At 36.7% G+C, this 25101-nt stretch overlaps 2 protein-coding genes across 4 annotated transcripts in view; both read right to left on the reverse strand.

Annotated features, from left to right (window-relative positions):
* The window catches only part of LOC139961618 (BRISC complex subunit Abraxas 2-like), a 270695-nt gene that overhangs the window by 11054 nt on the left and 234540 nt on the right, over positions 1-25101 (reverse strand). The window lies entirely within an intron of this gene.
* The window catches only part of LOC139961879 (uncharacterized), a 48177-nt gene continuing 41849 nt past the window's right edge, over positions 18774-25101 (reverse strand). The window contains exon 4 of one of the 3 annotated variants that reach the window (XM_071961494.1): positions 18774-21203. In XM_071961494.1, the coding sequence (XP_071817595.1) occupies positions 20904-21203 (300 nt within the window). In that variant the 3' untranslated portion in view covers positions 18774-20903. The remainder of the gene's footprint in view (positions 21204-25101) is intronic. The other 2 variants (XM_071961496.1, XM_071961495.1) reach the window with 2 other exon arrangements.

Genomic DNA, 25101 nt, shown 5'->3' on the forward strand with positions numbered 1-25101 from the left:
CGTTTATTAATTACTCGACATGCAGTGTACTGCATTACAAAATGTGAAGAAAAACACGCTAGAATGCTACGCTGTTTTCATTCGTATCGAGTAAATATTAGTGAAAATAGTTAATTTTCACAGCTTCACGAGGCTTTGTGAGTATAGTAGCTTGCAAACTAGATGGCAAGATCATAGTGGGTCATACCATTATTACACAGCTGAATTTATGTTGAAGTTCGCATGGTAGTGGTGCGCACCAGCAACGAGTAAATTAGGCCCAGGCAAAACCGTTTGCCAAAGAAAATAAATCAGATTATTTTTTTTTTAATTTGTGGGACTGAAACTTACATTGAGGTATATACAAATAAAAGGTGTGGACATTAAATTTAAAAATGCCTCAAAAACTGTACAAATCCGTCAAAATGTACGTAGTTTGCCAGCCGAACAAACAATCAATATAAATAGAGGGTACTGATGCTAGCCAAATGGTGGCGCTTATACAGCCTAAAGAGAGGCTGGTGGGATACGATTTAAACGGCTCTATAACAATAAATTTAATAGCATTGATTCAAATGGTAGGCCCCTAAGCCTAGAAATATCGTGCTTCGAAGGTAGCTGTTAAATTCGCTTGATGTTGCTCTAGTGAACATTTTCGTTTAGTTGTAGACTTGTCTAGGGAAGAAGCAAATTGCTTGGTGGTCCCGGCTGGCAAGACTCTCTCACGGTTTGATGTGATTGTTTGAATCTATATAAATCCCATAGGCGCCTATACATGAGTATAATGTCCCCCTTGCTGGGGAACCATCAGACATGCCTGACGATGATCATACAGTCACAGCCTCGATGCAAAGGGACTGGGGGTTCAGAGCGGTCGGAAGTTCGTTGCTTGGGTTTTCGACGGTGCCCATGTTCTTTCTTGGGTGACTTTTCTGAAATGGTATATATACGTTTTCCAAGCACCGTGACCACTATCAGGTGATATGAACAATTCCAAATTGAACAAACAAGAAAATGGGAAGCCATCTATTTTGTCACAAAATGTACTATTGCAGAAAAATCAATAAGACCACTGAAGAGGAAACTTCAACAAGTATTCTACTGTCACTCTCAAACTCAAAACAATCAATTTTGAGGTACCTGTTTGGAATATTACAAAATGCCTTTAAGGCAGAATTTCAGTCTTGGAATAAGTTATAGTCATAGTGCTAACAATGTTTCTACAGCTTTCGGTTGTTTACGATATTAATTTTTGAAACTTAATTCCAGATCGAAGATGACGTCGGCTCCTCAATGCAGTAATAAATGTTATTGTTAATCGATGATTGATTTTAAAAAGTATAAATAAATCAACCAAAACATGTTCATTCATTTGTATGACAATCACACCGTTTTGCACAAACCGTTGTTAAATTATTTCTTATGCGCAGGCGTCCTGACTGATTCTACTGTAATAAAAACATATTTTTTAACTAGGTAGTTAATACAGCTTGCCTGGTAGCAGTTCCGAACTTTATTTAATAACCGGTCTATCCTTTGTCTAAATGAATTTCGGCATACATAAAGCCATCCTTTAAGGGATTTATCAATATACAACTTGACGGGGGCAAGATATTTTAATAATTTTATAGCGGATATTGGCATACATCTTTTATTTTTACCTGTACCATAAGACTTGATGGACTGTATATTGATTGGGATATACCATTGATCAAAAGTTAATTAAATAGGCCTACGGAGATGTAGCTTGGGATTATCTGTGTCAACAGTCAACTGAACATAAAGGATTTTACCAACTATATACTATATGTATGGTACACAGGAGAGAAGACTTTTATGGCCACTTCGACGTGTCTTTCGTCCTGAATCGATGTCGTGAAAATTAGGTGCATGCATCTGTGGTAAAAACATGCTTGTCACCCGGGAATAACCCTTCTATGCAGAGATGAAAACTTGATTCTGGCAAACTCAAATCACTCTTTAGTGTAGGAAGAGTCGTCCTATATCAAAGATATGAATACACCTCATATTTAGCTCTAAAAAAGGGGTGTACTAAATTGCCTCCCTCGGTTGATTAATCCTTGTCGGCACTCTCAAGGAGTGAATAGTTCACTCTCACAGAGTAACCTGTACCCTCTCAAAGAGTGGACTGTTCACTCTCATAGAGTGAATAGTTCACTCTCATAGAGTGAACAGTTCACTCTCAAAGAGTGCAGCTGTTCACTCTCACAGAGTGACATGTTCACTCTCTCTCTCACAGTGTGAACTGTTCACTCTCACAGAGTGCATTGTTCACTTTCTCTCAAAGAGTGATTATTCACTATTCACTGTTCACACTTTGAGAGTAAACTGTTCACGCTCACAGAGTGAAATGTTCACTCTCCACCTCTCTCTCTCTCTCTCACAATGTGAACTGTTCACTCTCACAGAGAGAACTGTTTATTCTCAGAGTGAACTGTTCACTCTCACAGAGTGAACTGTTCACTCTCACAGAGTAGACTGTTCACTCTTTAAGGGTATAAATTGTATGAATTCAGGCCGGAATCGGTTACCTTGGTCAAAATCGTCGAGTTTGTTCAGCCATGTGGGCAAAGTCTTATAAACACAGAAAAAAAATCATCTCCGCTGCTCCGCCCCAATTTAAAAGAAGAAGAAAAAAAAAGATATTACTTTGTCAAAACGTGCATGAAGAATATAGTCCCATTCTTGATATTAATCAGCTTTTCCATGGAGTGTATATAATTATAGATACAGGAAACTCTACACATGGGGATGGCAGCTTATAAGGTTGTAATTTAAAAAAAATAATTATTAATCTCTCTGTAGCATATTCACTTCTGGCGGCAATGCACTAGTTTTTAATTTGATATATGAATAATATAGATTAGAAAGGAAAAAACTTCACTTGACTTATAGACAAGAGCTAATTAACTAACTTAATGAACTACCACTGTATGAACTTCACACTTGCTAATTCTAGCAAGATTACAAAGATATACATCCACTAGCGAATACACAATCAATAAATTACTCTTATACGTCCATGAAAATATCGGTGTTATAGACTGGGGGTGTGTATTTTAATTAGTTTAATCGTCAAAAGAGCAAACTAAGGAAACATCAAAAATTACTAATATTCTTATTTTCTCAATATTAGAGCCACACTTTGCTCTTACTGATATTACCCAGGGAGTCGGCTGCAAATAAATTACATCATGAATTAATCTTAGCATATTACCTTGAACCTGAGTATAAGCTGGTTATCAGACATACCACCGGCAGCATTATTTTGATGGTTGAACTTTAAAATTAGAAGAATCGATTAGAAAAAAAGACGAATAAGAAGAAAAATAATAAGACACAAACAAGGACGCCAGAACTTTGATCTCTGACTGCTTTTGATCACTTATTATAATATTAACATTAAAAATTGCGTTATTATGAAAACGAATGCCACAAATGTATCGGCTATTTATACATACAGAACAAAGTGTATATGGTATTACCTATGAGTAAAATATATCCAAATATCAACGATGGAAATGAATCGAGCGCAGTCACTTTCTTCAGTAATTTCAGATGAATCTATTATGTATGCTATACATTAATTTTGTCACTTTAAACCGTATTGTTTCATATATTAGCCTTTATGATAAATCCAACTATAGAAAGCCTTAGAATTTCGACATTCATTTCTTGTTTTAATAACTTTGACTGGAAACTTGGCTATGTATTGTATATGGAATTGTGGAAGTTTAGATTTAAATTTTATGTTTACCAAACCATAACCCCATTTATGCATTCTGTATTAATGTATAGACTTATAGGGTATAGGGCCACTGTGGATGTGCTATAGTTAGTATGGTGCTTAATATATGCCATGCGTGGGGTAATTGCGGTCAAGCGAGGGGGAAGGGGGGGGGCTGTTCAATTTACTCGCGCCGCGTGAGCGGGATTCAATCATGCACAGTAAACAATGCACAGTATAACGTACATTAGCAGATCTCCTGCATCTATAACATAATCTTCCCGTTTATAATTCTTTTTTGACAGATGATATAAGTTCAATTATGTTATCGGCTATATTGTATATATGTGTGCACAGGCTGCGAGACGAGAAAATGGTAGTCATTGCTTCTATTGCAATATTATAACAGCAACGGGATTTACCTGTTTGGTATATGTAGAAATATACGCACATTCCTTTTCGCATGACCAAATTTTGAGACTTTTTCGATGCCATGAACAAGTATTAAAACATTTTCTCATTTTTCTCGTATCAAACAGGCTAAGCATGACGTAGGCTGGTTTGAGAATTGTGCCTGTGTGACGTCAAAGTTCTAGTCGATACTTTTCATATATAAATGGATTCGATCGAGTGCTGTAATAATAGCGGCGCCAGAATCGCACATCTTGTCATATTTGAGGCAGACAATCAATGTGGCATTCATATGAAGATGAAATCTCGAATTCAATATCTTCTCTTCTAAGTGAGATAGCTTCTTTGTGCCAAATATACCTGTCACTGCTCCAGGAAATGGACCACGGTATATGGTCTGTGTTATAATCATGACACAAATTCTTCACTGAAAAGCTTGTACTTTCTCTGTATGATTTGGTTGTTGATAGGCCTACAGTATGTTCTTAAAAATACAACCGACAACGAGCATATATATGTAACTTATTTACGTATGTTAGTAAAGTATTTATCACATATCATGTATTTTATCATATTTTATCATTATTTAATCGTAGCAAAGAAACAAAAAACATTTTACATCTAAATATGCCAAGAATATCTTAATAACTCTGTCTTTGCCAGATGCATTTAGTCCAAAAGTCCGAAAGTCCAAAAGTCGCAATCAAAGGTAGTTTTCATGATGTGGTGTTTTACCTCCAACGGTGCGAAAATTACTGCCTTCTTTCACTTTAACGGCCATTCTGATCAGAGGGAAAATCCCTTGACGTACATACAGTATGAGTTTATTAGCTAAAGTGGTTCTGTCTGTCGCCCTCTAAAAAGGAATATTCCGAAACAAAGACCAAACTAATTTGTAACGTATTAATCTTTTTACGATACGTCTTAACAACAGTGAATCTTACGATTTTTACTATTCTTAAGGTGTGTCATAAATATATGTTTATTTATATTGGAAATAAATAAATAAATAAATAAATATAGAAAAAAAGAATTATAGAAGATCTTTGTTTCATACTAGGGCTGACTCTCCCGATTCTTCTGCAGGCAATGCTACTTGAAAACATACTATTCACAATAGCACACTTCATGACAAAGCTATCATCTTAAACCTTTGCCGCATGAAAATCCGAAGTAGTAGTAAAAAAAGCGAGAAAGAATATTTCAAAATGCTATAGTATCCGGAGGCTTCGGCTCCTAGACTCCAATGGGATTTTGAAGTACATATTAAAGAAAATGTATTTTCGTGCTTAAATTAAAAGTGAAAAATTCACAGCTGAAGTTCCAAGGACCCCCACCAGGGCTTAGAATAAATATCAGAGAAACTTAACTGCTCTCTCTGACATGTATATTCTTGTGCCTTGAAAGCTTCCGGGGCTTCACCACCTCAAAGAAAAAACCTTTGGCTCTGAGGTGTGATATTTAACAAAGTAAAGTAAGAGTAATTCCACTTTCTGACATATATATATATATACATGTTCTTAAAAATTTCTAGCATAGGCCAAGAACTATCTGAAAATACTTCCTACTTGTTTGAGTATACAACAGTAGTTATAAAACAGATTGTCACTTGGTTGCTTTAATTTTTGAAACAATTCAATCCTGATACCAACAAAAGTGGACCCGTCCTCAACAGAGAAAGCCCAAGAAATGCCATATCCGGGTTTCTATACAGGCGACAAATATAGAACAAAAACCATGGTTGGGTTTGGCTGATGTGAAACCTTCTTTGGGGACCCATTTACAATGAATACTGCACCGCTCCTTGTTATGCCACATTTTCCAGCCACAGGAACTCAAATGAGAGCAGTTCAACTCTCTCGATACCCAACTCAAAAGAAATCCTGTCCTCAACATAGCCTGGAGGCCCGAGAGTGCCCCATCCGGGCGTCTAGAGGTGCCAAATATAATAAAAACTAATTGCTCACCCAAGCTAAAAAACCTTTGCTGGGCTTGGGTGAATAAAGACCCTCCTTGAGGGGGGGGGGCGCTATGTACATTGTTACACCGCCCCCTCAGAAACCAGACACCCTACAAAACCGGTTTAGATTTCATTGTTAAACGTTTAGTTCTATATTGTAAATCGGTTAACTATTTGGACAGTTACCAGTTATTGAAAAACCGAAGTGTGCTAGCCCCCTTCCCGGCTTCCCCTCCTCTCCCCTCTGGTCTTCTGTGGACGCCCATGAGGAGATTGACGTAGTTAGAACATTTGTAATCTAGTTTTGAGTAGTATGTGGTAGTTTTGATAACATGGTCGGCCTAATTCGAATAACTCTTTGAAATCTAGCGTCGTTACAAACTTATTAATCGTAATTTAAGCCAAAGCTGTCAGGCCCCGAAATATTAACACAGATTTTTTACTGATTATCCTTCTGGCAATAATTTCACTTGGCTCAGATTTATATGTTCGTATGAATTTCCAGGAGTTCGTTCTCCTGTTAAAAGGTTTTTTTTTTTTCATTTCAAACTTGTATTTTAACACTTTTAAGGAATTATAATTTGAGGCCAATTCACAAATCTAAAAGAAACGTTTTTTTCTTGTGATCCTTCGCAATTATTGTAAAGTTGTTGATTTTTTTTTTTGCCCTATGGGACAAGAAGTGCGGTATGATATACATAAAAGCAAATATATGGGGAATTAGATGTTCATTGAGTCCAACCAAATTCTCGCACATTAACCATTGAAACGCCAATGGGCTTCGAGGAAAAGTAATTTGGAAGCGCATAGATTTAGTCTTCCTTATGGCAAGAGACCTCTGTAGGAAACCATACATTGTCGCTGATTTTATCATAACCACAAAATAAAGACAAACTAAGAAAGAAACTTCAAAGGAACAAAAAAAAACCCAGAAAGAGGTAGCCTATGCCTAAAGATGTAACAGTTCTTCTCGAAATATATGTATATATTGAGGTAAGCCGCATGTAGCAGTTTAAGGACTTTACTCCACTGCAGGGCATGGCCTTCATAGAGTCTTTAATTGAGGGATGTAGTGGGTGTAGTTGGATGTAGTTGAAGTGAGAGGGAGCCTCCTTATAGACAAACACGAAATTTCGTTTGAGACCGCTGCAGTATTTATACTATACTTTTTCGGCGTTCCATGGTATACCGTTTTTCGACAACATAGACTTGCGATCATGGCTCCCACTACGCGGGTGTGGAATATTATATACAGACACTACAATATGGCCAGGAAATGTAGCAGATGAGCGCCAACAGTTTACATAAATGACAAATTATTTCCACATTTATGTTTATAAGCGTCGTATTATTCAATGAAGTTCTAGGTCTTATCACACCCATGAAAACTAACGAACAGTCTTTTGTACGGAGGGGTGGTGGGGAGGGGTGGGAGTGGAGCTGTGTGATCGTCGGAATCGCATGCGTTGTTGTACTGTATACATAAACTATTTGTTAGGCAGTTGAGGTCAGCAAACCATCTTGTACCCACCTCACCCCACCTTGGGTAGATGCATTTAAGTAGTCTAGACGAAGAAATAATAAATCAGACTAAATGCTGGTGTTGGGTAACATAACTCGTCGCAGATAATACATAAACTCTCATCCAATTTTTAAAATTCCGAGATTTGTATGTTCTTTCCAAGACGGATTACCCCTAAATCGTGTCTCCAAAGAACCGCCACACTACAACACCAAGAAGCTCCTCATTTTCTTTCCTTTTATTTTGTTAGTTTTGCCATTTTCATGTATTCGTTTATTAATTTATTAAATTTGACAATGAGAAATTGTAAGATATTAAGATATTAGCTGACATAATTATTATTATTTTGTGAAGGCATCTGGCAACGGCAGAGTAAATGATGTCATCTAGGTCATTGAGCTGAAAATATCCTCGCTTTTCTTTATAATTATTTTAATAATATTTTGATAACAGGTGAGTAATAATTTTACAAGATATATAGTTCCAACTGACAAAATTCTTTCTAACTAAAGAAATCATGAACAGCTTACATTCCAAATGTATGGATAAATCAACACAATTAATATAATAACTTAAATATATAGCTTTGTGAAGAGTCTCAACCCAGTTGACGTCACAGATCCCCACTGGCGACTGTGATTCACTTCCGGAATAAGATAGGGTTTAGCCAGTCAAAACATTTAAACAACCATAATCTCAAGTCAGGGAAAAGGGTATTTAGATGGGGGTTTCAAGTAACATGTGTGGAATAGTTTTTTCTTTGATATTTGTTTTTCATTGTTTGGCAACATACTGTTCCTTTAAGATATCACTTCTGTTCAAGAACGATTTCACGACTTAGACATATCGTTTCAGACAACCAAAAGAAAAAGAAAAAAAGAAAGGTCTCAATAACTGACATTCGAAAGGAAAAAGAAATTGCCGATGTCATTGTGGTAGAGAGGTAAAGTGGAAAATCTTGAACATAAAATAACTTTTAAAAGCTGGAAAAACATAACATCATTTTGCAACGTATACAGCACAACATTAATCATGTAAAAAATGTCTCAAAGGGGATGGAATACCCTCCCGTGGACCCCTGTTGTGTAGGCCACAAGATCCACTACTGGAAGGTCGCCAAGATGATGGTGAAACCTGGGGTAATTGATCAAACCCCCCTGCTTGAAATACCAGGGGTTTTAGACAAGTTCTATCTCAAAATCGTCCCTAAGCTTTCTTCAATGATTTCACATTGTGGTACTCACTATACCATATATATATATATACATATACGTTTATCACGTCAGGGGAAGACGATAGCTTGACTTGCTGCTCCTTTAAAGAGTTCCGTCGCGAACAACATTCAAAAGCGATATTGCTTATATAACCTGCCAGAAGAAAATTTTATTTTCAATAGAAGCGGTCCAGACGTCAATTGGGGAAAGTTATATTGAAGGGGAGTAGAACAAAAATGTTTAATGTTGATCGAGGGAGCAGCTATATGACGACGGACTAATAGCTCGTCAACTGTCTCAAGAATGAGGCAACGGTCAGAGAGAGGGAGAGGGGGGGGGGGGTGGAGAAAGAGACAGCAAGATGAGAAACCTTCGAGTCGGTTACTATATTATCAACACTAACGTAGTTTTTATTCATTGACTGTGTACAGTGAGTAAAAGCTATATGAAAAACAGGCTTATCTATCAGATAAGCCCTGCTGACGGAGGGTCTCCAATTCCAATCACTTGATACCACTACACCCATTTCCACACAAACATCCTCGCCCTATAGAAAGGTATACCTTAGCAGCTTCGGCGACCTTACGCCAAGCGGCCCGCTTTAAGGGATGAGTGGTTGTTTGTTTTCATATCTTATCGCCGGCTACCTCTACGACCCGGGCCTGGGGCCTCACCGGCTGCACCGGCTTATAGTTTCGCAGTTGTGCTTACTAGAAATGTTTATTCACTGTTCGGGTTGTTCCTCGGCGTCTTGCTATAATATTGTAAAAAAAGGGAACATTCAAATCGGCCGGTTGTGTTTCATTTCTGAAATCATATTCTTCTGTAACAAACAACAGGTGGTCGTTTTTATACTATCGACTATACGCTTATTGATCTGCACACAGTAAATTGAGGCATCGTCCCCGTTGGGACATCACGGTATATATTCCTGTTATAGCTCAACTTTCATCACAATGAAGCCAGTAATTAGGGCATAAACTGATATGTCATAAATTGTCTAGATGGAAAATCACAACTGTTTGTAAAGGCAAATGAATACATGTTTACATCCGCCGAATGGAATTGGTGTAAAATCTCGCAATAACTCACATATTGAGAAAATTCCTACAAATTTGGAGCACTATTCGTTGTTCGATTCTTGTACAAATTATTAGTACAATCAATTAGATTACTTGGTCGATTTTCCAAGCACACGCACACATACGCAATATAGGCCTACATCCCTTAAATTACTCGCGTACGTTTGTGTGTCCAAAACCTGTAACGTCCACTGTGCGAACTTTTAATTTAATCCATGCAGTTGCGTTTTCACTGAAAGTCCGTGGTTACTGTTCGCAGTTTAGTCTCCTTATACTTACTATAGGCCTACACATACATATTTTATTTTCGAATACTGACACAAATTGGTATTCGGGTTATCATGGGGAAAAAATGTGATAGAAAGTATGTAAGCCCTTAACAAACAGTAATTGTACCAAATATGACATAATTCGGACTTACTTTTGATAACGTCTAAGAACACATATATACCGGTATGCTATTATGAAATCATGACATAGCCTATACAGCCACGACGTAGCCTACAGTCTGGTGATATGAGTGTAAATACCTACAATGTTTGAACTTGTTAATGGTTTTCAGAGTCAAGTTTAATCTACACCTATTGTCCATTACTTTATAGTACCAAATAAAACAAATGCAGTCTAACCAGACGGGTGTTAGAGTTTGCTCTGGTCTATCCATCATATCCATGATTGATACCAAAGTGCTGTTCTTAATTAAAGCACCATTAAATAGTGTTGTAGTCAAGTATATGATTGTTGTCCGAGTACCAAGCACTTCCCAGAGTACTAAGTAGGCCTACCAGTGTCAGAGTATTGCATTTAGGATTCGCGAGTATCGAGTACCATGCAGTGTACAAGTATAGCATTCTAGAATCCGACTACCGAGTGTACAAGTACGTTTTCATCCGAGTACTTCCCCGAGTATTTTCTAGAACCTTGTTTTCGTATTGCTGCTCCCTGATTACCATATAACATTTGATATTTTATGGCGTTGCTCGCATCTGGTTATAGTTTGCCATATTCAGCCTGTATCAATATTGTTAGAAATATCCTGATATTGGAATGATAATTTGGCAGCATAGCTAGCAACTTCCTGACGTGTAGGCCTGTACACAGGAGTGTTAGCCTAACATGCTATTCATTATTACGTATGTTAGTAACATACATCACTCATGCATTCTTCATATAGCCTATACGTACGTGGTAATACACTATAGGCTATATGTACTATTATAGAGTAAAAACAATATCGAAATATTATCAGGGCTTTCTGTCGTAACGTCAGTTTAACATAACCATAGTTTCTTCTATAAAAGGAAAACCGTACAATTCTCGTCATGAACGAGTTCCAAGTACTTTAGATCGAGTATAGGTACCAGTACCTTAGCGTCTGAGTACCAAATTGATGAGTACGAGTACTATAGCATCCGAGTATATTTCATCGAGTGCGAGTACCGAGTACTTACAACGTACTCGAGTACTACTCCGAGTACCGAGTACTTACAACGTACTCAAGTACTACTCCGGGTACCGAGTACTTACAACGTACTCGAGTACTACTCCGGGTACCGAGTACTTACAACGTACTCGAGTACTACTGCGAGTACCGAGTACTTACAACGTACTCGAGTACTAATCCGGGTACCGAGTACTTACAACGTACTCGAGTACTACTGCGAGTACCGAGTACTTACAACGTACTCGAGTACTAATCCGAGTACCGAGTACTTACAACGTACTCGAGTACTACTCCGAGTACCGAGTACTCACAACGTACTCGAGTACTACTCTGAGTATCGAGTACTTACAACGTACTCGAGTACTACTCCGAGTACTTACAACGTACTCGAGTACTAAACCGAGTACAGAGTACTTGCAACGTACTCGAGTACTACTCCGAGTACCGAGTACTTTTCGAATACCGTACTACATCACTGTCATTAAGAGTACCAAACCTACAGAGAAGCCAATATTACACCAACTATAAGATTGTCTTCCCTTTGAACATTCCAAACCGTTCTAGAACTATTTATATCATTTGTAGAGTAATCAGGGTTTAATTCATGAATTAGCTTGGATTCCCAACATTCCCGTTGCCTAGAAACAGTTTTCATAATAAAGTATCATAACCACACGCTAATAGGAAGTTGGAAAACCTTCGACTTTTATATAATAATTTAAAAAAAACTAGACAAAATATTGAAAAATGCACTTTTAACAAGCTTAAATAACCCTGGTTATATTGTGCGTATGTTGTCATAGACAGGAATAATTGTTTTTTTGTTGTTGAAAAAACCCGCAGTTATACACACTGCCTCCAACCGAGTCTCTTCACATGACCTAATACCCTGTTGGCCTGTGACTTGTTTGCCATAGGAGACTGTCATACATAGCTAGCATAACATTCATGTCAAACGTATAATTAGTGCAGTGCTCTCTACATAAACAGGACGGTCCAACAACGCCTACGCCGTTGTCTGCATAATCACGTATAGTTGGCTGTGATGTAGAGCTAAAAGGGGTTAGAATGTCATAACTGAAATTATGGATCATTACAGAGAATTTATCTGCATGAAACAATTTGATAATCTATAGAACTAAATACCGATAGGAAAATATAAAGTTGGCTCATAGGCTGAAAGGACACAGACATACATACACACACGCACACACAACAACAACAAACAAACGAACAAATATGAAATATGTATTTGTTTGAAATTTGATGAGTTGGTTTGTAGGACCTAATCTATACTTATGATAGGATTTTTTTCAACATAACAGAAGGACAATGTATATTCTGAGTTTTTTTTTCTCCGCGCAATAACAGTAACATTTGTCACTTTTTGTCACGGGAGTAGGTATCCACGGATTATGTAAAGAAAAAATCACCGTGACTGTTAAGATATAATGTCGTGCCTATGCCACTTGTTTTTATGATTTGTATAAGATTTATCTCACCAAAACACACTAATATAATTAAAATACAGTGGGAAGTCTACTACATATAGTCTACCGGTATGCATTCAATCAAGGCTAGTATGAATTCTTCCTTATATGTATGGCTGAACTTTTATGAAACTTTTAAAAAGTTGTACATTTAAAACCAGTTGAAACCTTCGGAACGCCAGTGAGGAAAATAATAGGCTTGTATAAGAGCAGGACACAGTCGGATGTACTTCCAGTTAACTGAACGAAGGATCATATACTAGTTGTGGAAGTAAGTTTAGTGTTTTTCAAAAAAAAAAAGAAAGACGGTTACGAGGACAGCAGAATTTCGGCATACTCGGAACATTATTCCATGTTCATCGTGCATGGATGAGCACCGGCTTATTCCGCAAGCATTCTTCATTTCCATGAGTGTTCAGACGAATTAGGCCTATTGGGCATGCGTGTATTTGTCGCACCTATGTTGCTGCTCCAGGGGCCGCCAAAGTTCTAGTTATCACGTTACAGCTCTTATACCGATTCTCCAGTAGTCGACATAAAAGAGAAACACCAAAATTAACAACTGTACACGCGCTACAACAAAGCAACAGTCGGACGTAGTGCTGTACCCCCCCCCCCCCCCCGGTGATTTACATACTACGTTATTTAATAATCATAAGTTTACTTTCAAAATTGTAAAAAAAAATAACAGGATGAGATTTCTATTTTCGATGAATTTTACATCCATTATTCATGGAATTTCCTCCCTCCTTTTTCTTCGCTTCTTTTAATTTCTCCTTCAAACCAAAAGGTGTTCCGTCATTTCGCCCTCGGGGAAGTAAGACTAATGACATATACGTATAAATACAAATCAACTCATTCCCAAGATATTTCCAAATCGTGTAAAATTATGAATCCTTAAATTCTTAACATATATCATGATTTGTGTTACATTTACTATAAAGTATAGGCAGATGCCATTAGCATAGGAATAGTACATGCATTGGTAATAACATCAGGGGCCCATTCACCAGATCAGTCAACAGCGATTTAAAAAAAAGAAGTTATGAGAGCTTAGAGTAGCTTTCCGATTAGATTTTGATAAGTTTTTGTTATGTTTGTCGATCAGTGTTGATCGATGGTAAAATGTTAATTCTTACATCAATTATAAAAAAGAAAAACTCTCCGATAAGCCACAAAACGTCGGCAATCTCATCGAATTCTGTCAGTGATCTCTGCTTTAATTCTGAGTTGGAAGGGCAAAAACAATCAGGGGAGGTCAGGGGGAAACAACTCCCTCTCCTGGGGGTCAACCTGGGTCGTGGAAAATATGGAAGAGGCCGGGGAAAACATGGGATATATGAAGAGTGCAAAAACAGGAGGCGCGATGACACCATTGTACATGCAGGGCCCGAACTGGCTCCCTTCGCCAACAAGAAGGTCACATTACTCGTGTCCTGTAACTTGTGAACTTGTTTTGTACACATGATGATCACTCATAATGTGGCACAGCGGCCTGCAATAATGGGGGAGGGGCGTACCCCGGCGTTGCTATACGAGCATAACTTTTTGATTCTCAATTTTGATCGATTTTATACAATGTAAGACATTAACTTGATAAAAATCAACTTTCATATCAAATTACGAGGTAAATGCAGACATTTTGTTAAAAGTTTCGTGTTTCTTTTAATTTTTCGTAATTTTTTACAGTTAGGTAAGTTCCTCAAAAGCAACACAAAACCCAGTGGGAGAAAATAACACGTTGATGGCATCATAAAGATATATTTTTAGCTTGTTACAAATTTAACACGGACAAATGGTTTTGACATTCATCCAAGCTGCTATGATAATATAAGAACATTTTTTGTGTTTGAATTATTAGAATTTAAAAAACCATGGATCGACGTTAAGATTTACGACTGCACTGATTTGCCGAAGTCATCATCAATTTATAGTTTTAAAGGTGGCATTCCAGAGATTAAGCATACTGTAAATGTACATGATTATTAAATGGCAAAAGCCGGAATAGCTATAGAAATATTACTTTCACTAAATTTTTCTTTTCTTTTCTCTTGTACTATGACAAGAATCTACCTTTATTGCTCCCTTTTTGAGCAACGTTTGACGCGTCCTACTATAACTTAGAAGAAAAACAAATACTTCAGCATATGTGATCTGACATAATTGTGTAACCGATCAATTTGAAACGTGAAAGTCACATGGTGACACGATTTCCTGTCTCTTACCTGTTTCCCTTCTAGCATTTGTCTTAAATTTAATGAGATATCACAGACAGTGGGGTTGGGGGGGGTGGGGGGACAACATCAGAGGGGCACTTTCTCATTACAACTTTCTCACTACAACCACCACTCGTTATGCAGTTAACCAATAAACACCGGCCATATCACTTAAATATATATGATGTGTTAATATTATTATGGTGCACGTGAATAATTAAAATAAAAATAAGGCTTAAGATATCCAAAAGACAGTTCTTCATCAAAAGAGCACATTTTATTTGCCAGTACGGCACATTTGCTATTCTGGAAAAAAAGAGGGGGCACGTGCCCCAGTGCCCCCCCCTCCCCCTCGGCTCCTACTCCCTATATATATATATATATATATATAAATGTGCGTGGGTGTGTGTGTGTGTGTACTGTGTAAAAGAGGAAATTTAAATAAAGCCCTAAGCATACATTGCTCACTCTTAGCATTGTTCATGAAGACTCTCAAATTTCGTCTTTCTAACTCAGACAACCACTAATGGTAAAATTGATATAGCCTTAGGGTCTCATTCGCCATTTTGTATGTTCAATTTGTCGGCACTCCGATAATTTCGTATGCAGCCTTAGTTCCTTCAGTGATAAAAGGTCCTCCACTTGTTATCTGTTGCCTTCTTTAACAAGAAAATGACAAATTTATTAAGTTCAAATTGACTGTCATTCAAAAACCGGTTGTAAGGCAAGAAAAACACTTCCATTTATAACAACAAATGGACTCAGGCTATTCTGATTATTATTGCTTAAATTTGTTGTTTATTCTTTGGGTTTTTATTGCCTTTTTTCAACTAAAAATGACTACAGAAGCGTGTAAATGTCATCAAGTTTTATTCCTGTCGGTTAATACAAATACTTCATTTTGGCCACACAAAAAATGGTTAAAAATGTTTCGCAAATATGTCTTCTTTTACTTCAAATATCTATACTCTGCAGAAACAACATATTCCAAATTATTGAGTTAACAAGTTAAGCTAAAACATCTTCAAATTGCTAAAAATTTCTTGTAACACACCTTCCTAACGTATATCTTAGCAATGATAAGCACTTGAAACCGAGAAGGATATTTCCGTCAGTTAGCGAAAGTTGTAATTGACAGTTTATTGTTATTGAATTAACATAATGACTTGGTTATGTTACAATCTATTGTTCTATACTCTCTTGTGTGTTGTTTCGTTTCCAAATGTGGCAGAACCACGGATAGTCATATTACATGGGAAGGCATGGAAACGTAGGTGGGGGGGGGGGGGGTGGGAGATATTGAAATAGTTTTAAATAAATTGAAATTGAGATAGTAAGTCATCTATACTAAACACGATCTAGCATATTTCATCTTGACCTTGGTCAGGAGGTGGCAAAATTTCCAACGCCTGAAATATTTAGAAAAAGTGCATATGGGAACATTTCAGTATCACACAACATATTTCAACATTGTACACTAGAGTCTATTAGATTGCATAACGCACAATGTTATCGTGTATTTTCCTGAGAAGTATGAAATCAATCGTATGGTATCATCTGTCATTGGTTTTATTTTCGGGATATCGCCCTCTCCCCCACCCGCCCCCCCCCCCCCTCCATCGACCATCCCCTTCAACTTCCAACAGACCACCTCAGCACACGATCGTCTTGAACAAATTTGATTGAATTTATGAACCATATAACATTGAGTTGGTCGTTCAATGCTCCATTAATCTATCAAGTTCCCCAGTCAGACGGCTTTCAGATGCTTTTCTACTATGTGGACCTTACATTCATACAAACATCAGTTAAGACTTGTAAAAGTAGCAGCCACCTGTCAGGGGCTCGGAATCATATGTTACTGAAACTGATCTTGCGGTTCACTATTAGAGTGGACGTTACGATTACGTCATTCATATTAATTGATCTGTACCTACGATTACTGTAGGATATCAAATCTATACAATTAAACTTTCCTATCAAACCTTCTGCAAATATCAGAATACTATCTCTTTCCAACGGTAGAATTCCGCGTTTTAATTGATCTATATAGTGTTATTCATACAAAATATATCCATGGCATTGTGCACCCACTCCGCGTATCAGACCCCCTTTAACAAATAGGGCGAGAATTGACGATATTGGTCCAGGGTTGCTATCGTGATATGCTATAATGTCTCAAAGACATTATGAGCTCCACGTTAGCTAACCTGACGCTATTACGGGGCTGCCTAAAGGATATTGATAGTCAGTCGGAAAGTGGAGAAAGCGGCTGGGGTGTTAATTCTAAATCACTAACAATATTTTCACCGCTATTTCACAATTCATGTTATGACTAACGCTGTGACAGCATTGCTACATAGGTAGGCAACTCCAAACATCGGCATCAAATGAATTTTGACGTTAGCTGTGTTTTTTGTAGCCTTATTTATTTCTGAATATGATGAACCTGTAGATTGCACCAGCTAACGGGCCTGGGTTTGTGTCGGTATAGACGTTTAAGCCGATTTTTCAATTATTTGGGAGCATTAACTGGTGCAACAGCGCAAGGAAAGTGTCGACGAGCCCCAGTCCATGCAAGGCTAAAGTCTCTGACGAAATGTACTGAAAAACTTGTAGCATTAATTTCAGGTTTTTGTGTTGTTGTATACTTATGACTCATCATCAGTGGGTATTCATCGAGCTATGACGTCACAAAGCGACACATTCACAGCAGTATTATGTTTGGCTCACGTGGAGGCTGTACAACTGTACATACTGCCGGACTTGTCCATGGTATATAAGAAGGTTTAGATTATGTGGCACTACATTCCATGTACCGCTAAAATTGTGATTGCACAATCAAACGAGGATCTAATTGAAAAAAAAGCGTCTTTATTGCTGTATGCGATAATGGAATTAAAAATTAATAATAATAATAATATTAATAATAATAATAATAACTACCAACCATACTAAAAACCCATTCTTATCATTTAAAATGTACCAGGAATGTAAATTAAGGCTAAGATCTAACGATCCGATCTTACGAAATCATAATTTGTTTTAGTAACTTATTAAATTCTTCACACGAGTTCACAGTTTGTTTCAAAAAAGTAAAGGTATCCTAATGGGTTACCGTACAAAGATGATGAAACATATTCCCAAAATTGTATCTGAGAGCAAACTGTATACAATATAGTAGTATACATGTTAAATGTTAGCTTCACACACCAATGCATGTCAAGAGGCTTGCATGTGTGTGTGGGGGGCGGGGGCTGGCTGCTAAGGTGGGGGGGGGGCTGATGAGGTGGGGGGCTGGTGAGGTGGGGGGGGGGGGCTGGTGAGGGGAGTTGAACCTAATTCGGCGCATATACGAGCATTTTAAAAGCAACACAAAAAAGCAAACAAACCAAGACCAATAATATCTTTATTCTGTCGTACGGTTTTTTTTTTCCTTTTATTACTTTAGACAATATTATAAAACAAATAAGGCTAAAGGAATTCCACTCTGTAATTAAAAACTCACCAAAAGAAATGTGTTTAAGACAATGGAAACATCTTCCCGTTGTGTTACCGGCCATAATGTAAACCAGCCTATGTAATGTATGTAATGTATATAGGCCTAATGTATGTAATGTATATATATATATATATTTATATATATATAAATATATATATTTATATATGTATATACATATATATATATATATATAAATATATATATATATATATATTCATATATATAAATATATATATATATATATATATATATATATATATATATATATTTCTCATCGAGTTTAGTTTATCGGAAGAAGATTTTTACGCTTAATGAAAACACATTTAGAAGTAAGGTATCACGTTTTTCCTCACCTCTCTTTATCTCGTCAAAATATCACAACAACTTTTGTAGCGGCGATAAAATGGACATAAGTTGGCCATTGGCAATTTCTGTTTCTAATTCAGAGGCCAACCATTTCAATACCAATTTTTAATTTTCATGAAAGTACCCTCTAAACACCGACAGCTAAATTATTGAAAGGGGGGCTGAGAACAAGTTGGAAAAAAAACGCATACATCCCTTCCGGCTAATTGCATAGATGCCCCATATATAAGTTCATAACTTGATGAAATAGGAAATACAGACAGGCAGCTGTGTAACAGGTACCTAGGGAGAGTTTTTTGGGGGGCTTTTTGCTGATTTCAAAAGCTTCACTGTGTATTTGTTAATTTGCACAGGATGGATTGTGTTTCATTTTTTGCCTCCAGTAACCTCCTATTGAGCTAAAACAACATTTGCAGAGAGCTACAATAAATATTTAGAAAAGAATATTGCTATGTATTAAAGGGATTCTATACAATGAAGCAAAATTAAAAAAAAAATTAAAAAAATCTCCGGGTGATATCAAAGCTCAGCGAAATTCTCACACTAGGCAGTCTGTATCACCATAGCAACAATGTCAACAAGAAAGGTCCTTACATTGCGCCATTCGAATTAACTTATTCATTTTTTTTTCTTCTTGTGAACACTATAGTGCGTGTCACTAAATTATAAATACCATGCTGTATTGGGCCAGTCAAATACACCCATGTTTTTTTTATTTTCAAGAAAGACAACAAGTGCGTGTAAAGTTGTATTTTTCAACAAACGTGGCCTTTTTCTTGAGTTTGGTCAATAGCGATCTTAAATTTGAGTAATTCTCGGTAGGTTTGCTAAAATTGCAGATCGTGGGTTGAAAAGCAGCTTTATAAGCAATGGAAAAATGTAAACCTGAAAATCCTAAGATCGCAAAGGTTCATCGCCTCAGCTATTTGACCACGACGCCTTCTAAATATTCCACTGCAGTCCTACAGTATAGATGGAAACCCCAACCTTAACATCTTGTTCTTTTCTGAATATCAAAAATTCAGTAGTGATAATAATATGTATAAAACTGTTTTTTTAAGGGTTTTTACAGTAACAACCTTTCCTCAACCAAACTAAACATGTATAGTATGTTATGTTATCACGACACATGGTATTTAAATTGCTTTAACATTTTCATTTGTAATAATCATGTTGTTAAAATCTCTTTGAAATTTGAAGAAAAAAACTTGTTAGGAATATTTGGTTAGCTGCATGGGCAATAGTTGCGCTTGGTTTCATTATTTCGTCAGGATACAATAATTCTTTTTGTGAGAATTTATTTTCCCCTCATGTAGATAAATGATTTGTAAATGATTGTACAGACAGACCGACACATTTATAACTCAAACTGTCATGAAATGATTCCTCTTTTGTGTATACTCTGCTATCGACATACCTTTTGCGATAAAATACGCTTTTGTGGTTGACACATATGTGAATCATGCAGATTGGAAACATTAACTTACAGCACGTTTTTTTCATAAGTCAATTGCTATCAACAGTTGTGCTATCGGAATATTTTACTTTTTATAGCAATTAATGCCTCATTTGATCTGGTCTGCTGCTGAGAACTGCACAAATATTCCTTGTATCCCCCTTCCTCCCTCCACCCCTGAACATTTCTGCCCATTTGTCGAATTGTCACATTTTCAAATGTTATTGTATTGCCAATGAATATTATATATTTTTTCATTTTCATAATGAAATCCATATCTCACAAAATAAGATCACCTATTACATACACTTTCATATTTAGGTACGTTAACATTATGCATTTTTAGGTATGTTAACATTATGCATCTTTTGGTATGTTAACATTATGCATTTGTAGGTATGTTAACATTATGAAGGTCATGCATATTCATCATGCAACTGTCTCCAACCAACAGTTATTCCATTTTTTTTTCGTATTATGCTATGTTCGTATAAAGTGTTTTTCATTTTTTAATCATACTGTTGAAACGGGATCTGCCGTCACTGTATTTAATGGAACAAGTTGATGGGCGAGCCGTAACTGCTCTTTCCTAGACTTTGAAATCCGTTGAAAGTTTCTCGCGAACCAACCCAAGAAAGTTAATAAACCACAGAGAGAGGCTACGACGAGGAAGAGAAGAAGCCAACAGTCTCCAGTGAATGCAAATTGCACTGCGTATAAGTGAGCTATTAGTAAGTAAACTGAGACAGCAAAAACTCCAATCAGAAGAAAGAGTAACATGGTAGACGAAACCAGGGAGTCTTCGTCCGATTTCTGTGAAGAGAGGGAAAGCAAAAAGCAAAAACAAAACAAAAATGAAGAGAGAAATTATAATCATGAACTTGAAACCATTTTAAAGGTCTGCTGTATAGATCCCAACTATAACACGCTATAGCGCGCTATCGTGGAAAAGTTTCTTGAGATTACGTAATCGACCTGCCTTGGTCGTAAAATGACCTCTTTTTACCAATAAGTCTGCAACGCCTGCAACAAATTTTTGTTTGTTGTATGAGGGTCTTGATGTGACTTAACTTAACTGAAGACATGAACATATTTCCACACAGTGTTACACAAAGAGCGTAATGGTGTTAAAAAGCTACGTAGGCTAATTGTACAGCTAATTGTACTGAGGTCGATTTACGACCGTGGCAGGTCGATTACGTAATCACAAAACTTTCCTAGCTATAGCGTGCTATAATTCGAGCCAATAAAGCAGATCTTTAACTAGGATAAAACAAATTGCAGCGCCTGTTAAAATGCCGTTGCATATTTCACGGAACTGTTTTGAGAGGAAGCAGAGGGTTGGGGATGGGGGCGGGGGGGGGGGGGGTTGGGAGAGTCAGCCGGAAAGATGGGGGGGGAATATAACTAACCGAGAAGGCACACCATTGGGGAATACACTTATGTTTTCCTTCAGAGATATGAAATGATTTTTAGCTCTATTATAATCTTCAAAGTCCTCACACCATCTCAACTGTCTTTTAAATAATCTTAGTTTTACACTCTCGCCATTTTAAAGGGTGACAAACCGTTACAGAAACACTGTCGTTAGACCACATTGTATTTCTATACTACTATATTACTTTCTGGGAATGATCCTTTAAAACCGATTTGAGGCTCATCAATTAAAGGACTACTTATTCTATCACACAGACTTTATAGTTTAGGTCAGTGCCTCAGATGCAATACAAAACTCAACAAGAAGAAAGTGAGACTTTCATGGCCTCAAATAAAAGGTATAACATACATCAGTAGTCATCAAGAAAATTGCTGATGGAGTTCATTCAAGGTTGTCCTAATATATTGTTCGTATTAGTAGTTAAACGTATACAATTTTCGGTCGAATTATTATAATTCATAAAACAATGGATTAACATTAAAAACATTCAAGTCTACACTGAATAGATGACGTCATCATCAATTTGGATTTAAAGGAGCGTTCCAAAGATTAAGCATATTTGTAAAGCTGAATATCTTTGGAAGCCTGTATAGCTATCGAAACATTACCAGCAAGCATTGGTTTCCCGAAAGGGTAAACTATGTGAGGGGAACCGAGGATTGCAAAGTCGACAATGACTATAACGCGGATCGCAAAGTAGGTATAATTACTATTACGGTTAGATTCGTCCAACACGGCAGGATACAGAACCGTTGTACTCTAAGCCGAAGCCAAAGTGAATTAATCAGGTCACATAGAAGGATTGGTCCTAAGAGGAATTAACAGCCATGACAGAGTAGACGAAACACAGACTTTAACGTCCCAATACTGTTACAGTGTACATGCAAGAAAACTACTGGCTGCAGTTTACTTAGCCGTGGGATGTTAATCACTGTTCAAGGTAATGCTACTGAAAACTGTTAAGTAGAAGTAAAATATCTCCATACCAAAAATGTACTGATATTATGGCTATAGAATGCTGCAGGCTTAACTACAGACGATGTCGCCTTCATGTCTTTGAAAATCTTGTTTAAATTTATATACCATGTTTCATGGAGAGATCAATCATGCAATAGTGTGAACATGCATGCTCTTCAGTTGAGGATGTGTCAAATATGACAAGTTTTAATGATTATGAAATGATTGCTATAAATAGAAGTGACCTAGCTGCTGCAGCTGGTTCTTTGTTTTAATTAGAAATTATTTAATTAGAGTCACGATTAATCTTCATTCACGCTAACTGGTGCAGACAGTAGTATAGAGAGATTATTGTGATCATAGCAAATGTGTTTTCATGGCATTAATAAATATGTTCTGTTCATATTTTAATTTCTCACCCAATTAAAATCATATTAAACGTCGATATCACGATGGCTTGGTTATGTGCTGGCAACCACTGCACAGTAGAGTATATGCAGGTATACCATACTAACAATAAGCATTGTTAAAAAATGTTTCATGTCAGAATACCACCAAACTTAAGCTGGCCAAACATCTCCTAAACTATTTCGTAAGGCATTTCCTACATGTCATCAATCATAATTCACAAAACATACAATAATTTAAGGAGTTTGAGACAAGTTTGTTGTTATTGCTACTAGGATTTTTTTGCAAAGATTTTCACTCAACACCAGTTGCGAGAAGGGGATATATGCTCTTTCAGCCTTTAATTGCGTTAAAGATTTGCTTTGATTTACGCAGTGTAATGGACTTATAGCGATATTTTTCGCACACCAATTTGCAGCGAAAAGATAAGGTAAATAATTGGGAAAATGTACGAAGTCGCGTTAATCGACTGAGTAGCGGTTCAAAGTAGTAGTGAGGTACGGTATAGGCGTAGGACTCGCGCACACCTAGCTACTGTATAGTAAATGCCTTGTTCTAGAGGAGCCCTTATGGAACAAAAGCCACACTTTCTTCGTAGGTATTTTTGCAGAACTTTTATTTTTAATTGTTTGAGACACTACAATAGGCCTACCTGCTTATTTATGGTTCTGAGACGTTTTTTCTTTGTTCAACACCTAGTTTTGGTGGGGAAAAGGTTTAATTTCATACTGCACTAAACATTATTTTCCAATGTGCAATTATTACGTAGCACCATGTATCTGCCCAAGTGCCTAACCTTGTTACCAGAAAGTATTGATGTTGTAGATCTGTACTATGGAGACTTGAGCAGCAATGAGCAGCAATCATAGTGCCGAGTTGCATTTTGCGTTTTCGAAAGTATATTTTTGGTCACGGTCCCCAAATAGCGAGTACTTTTGACAATATTTGTCGAGGCCCGAGAAGAAGCCTTTTGTCTTTAGTAGAGATAAATCTGTATGCTGAATACAAGAAAAGTTGCCATCTCAGTTATCAGCTGCCAATGTAAAAATATTGTTTGTCATATCTCAATGCTTTTCACTGGACTTCTTTAAAGTATGTTGTTCATCCTGGCTATACGCTACAGCCTATATAATGTATCACATTCATATAAGATTATTCATGTAGCATCATCGAAACCACACTGCAGTTTTGCTGTCTGGTTTCTGTTGTAATACTCGTGCTGCAAGAAGATGATGATATTGCTTTTAATTTCATGTTAATCAAACATGATTAATTTATGATTACTGGAAGTATAAGCAGTATCTCATCGTCATAAAATGATGCCTGCTTGTGAAAAGGAACATGGTCCTATGTGCACTTATTTTTAAAATGTGTGTACGCCCATTTTATTAACATGTTGATTGATCATTATAATAGAAAGATACTACTATCTTATTTACAAGCATCTCTAATCGTGGTTAATATTAACTGTCGTCGATTAAAAACAAATTATTAATTTCAAATTAAGTGGTAATAGGCATATTTATGAGGTTAAATGGTTATCATCCAAGTAATGAAAATATTATTCAATTACACAAATTATAGAAACTTGCCTTAAAAAGGTGTCATGATTAGATAATAAATCGCCAATTTACAAACAGGGGAAAAGTTTTGCAGGTTTCTTGCTGTCTATTTTAAAGAAAAGGGTTTTCATATTATCTTTGAGTGATTCCCAAGGACGGTAAAGTTTAAGCAGTATAACTTTGGTTGTGAAGAGCAAAATATTGAATATTTAATCAAAGATTACCTTGAAAGAAGTATACGATACATTGAGTTACAAGTTAGAAGTTTACAAAGTGTTCTTTTTTTTTTTGGAAAATTTTTCTATACATCCTAATATGTTTTGTTGTTATTTTAAATTTCTTTTTG

The sequence above is a fragment of the Apostichopus japonicus genome, chromosome 20 (genome assembly GCF_037975245.1).
Source record: "Apostichopus japonicus isolate 1M-3 chromosome 20, ASM3797524v1, whole genome shotgun sequence".
NCBI lineage: Eukaryota > Metazoa > Echinodermata > Holothuroidea > Aspidochirotida > Stichopodidae > Apostichopus > Apostichopus japonicus.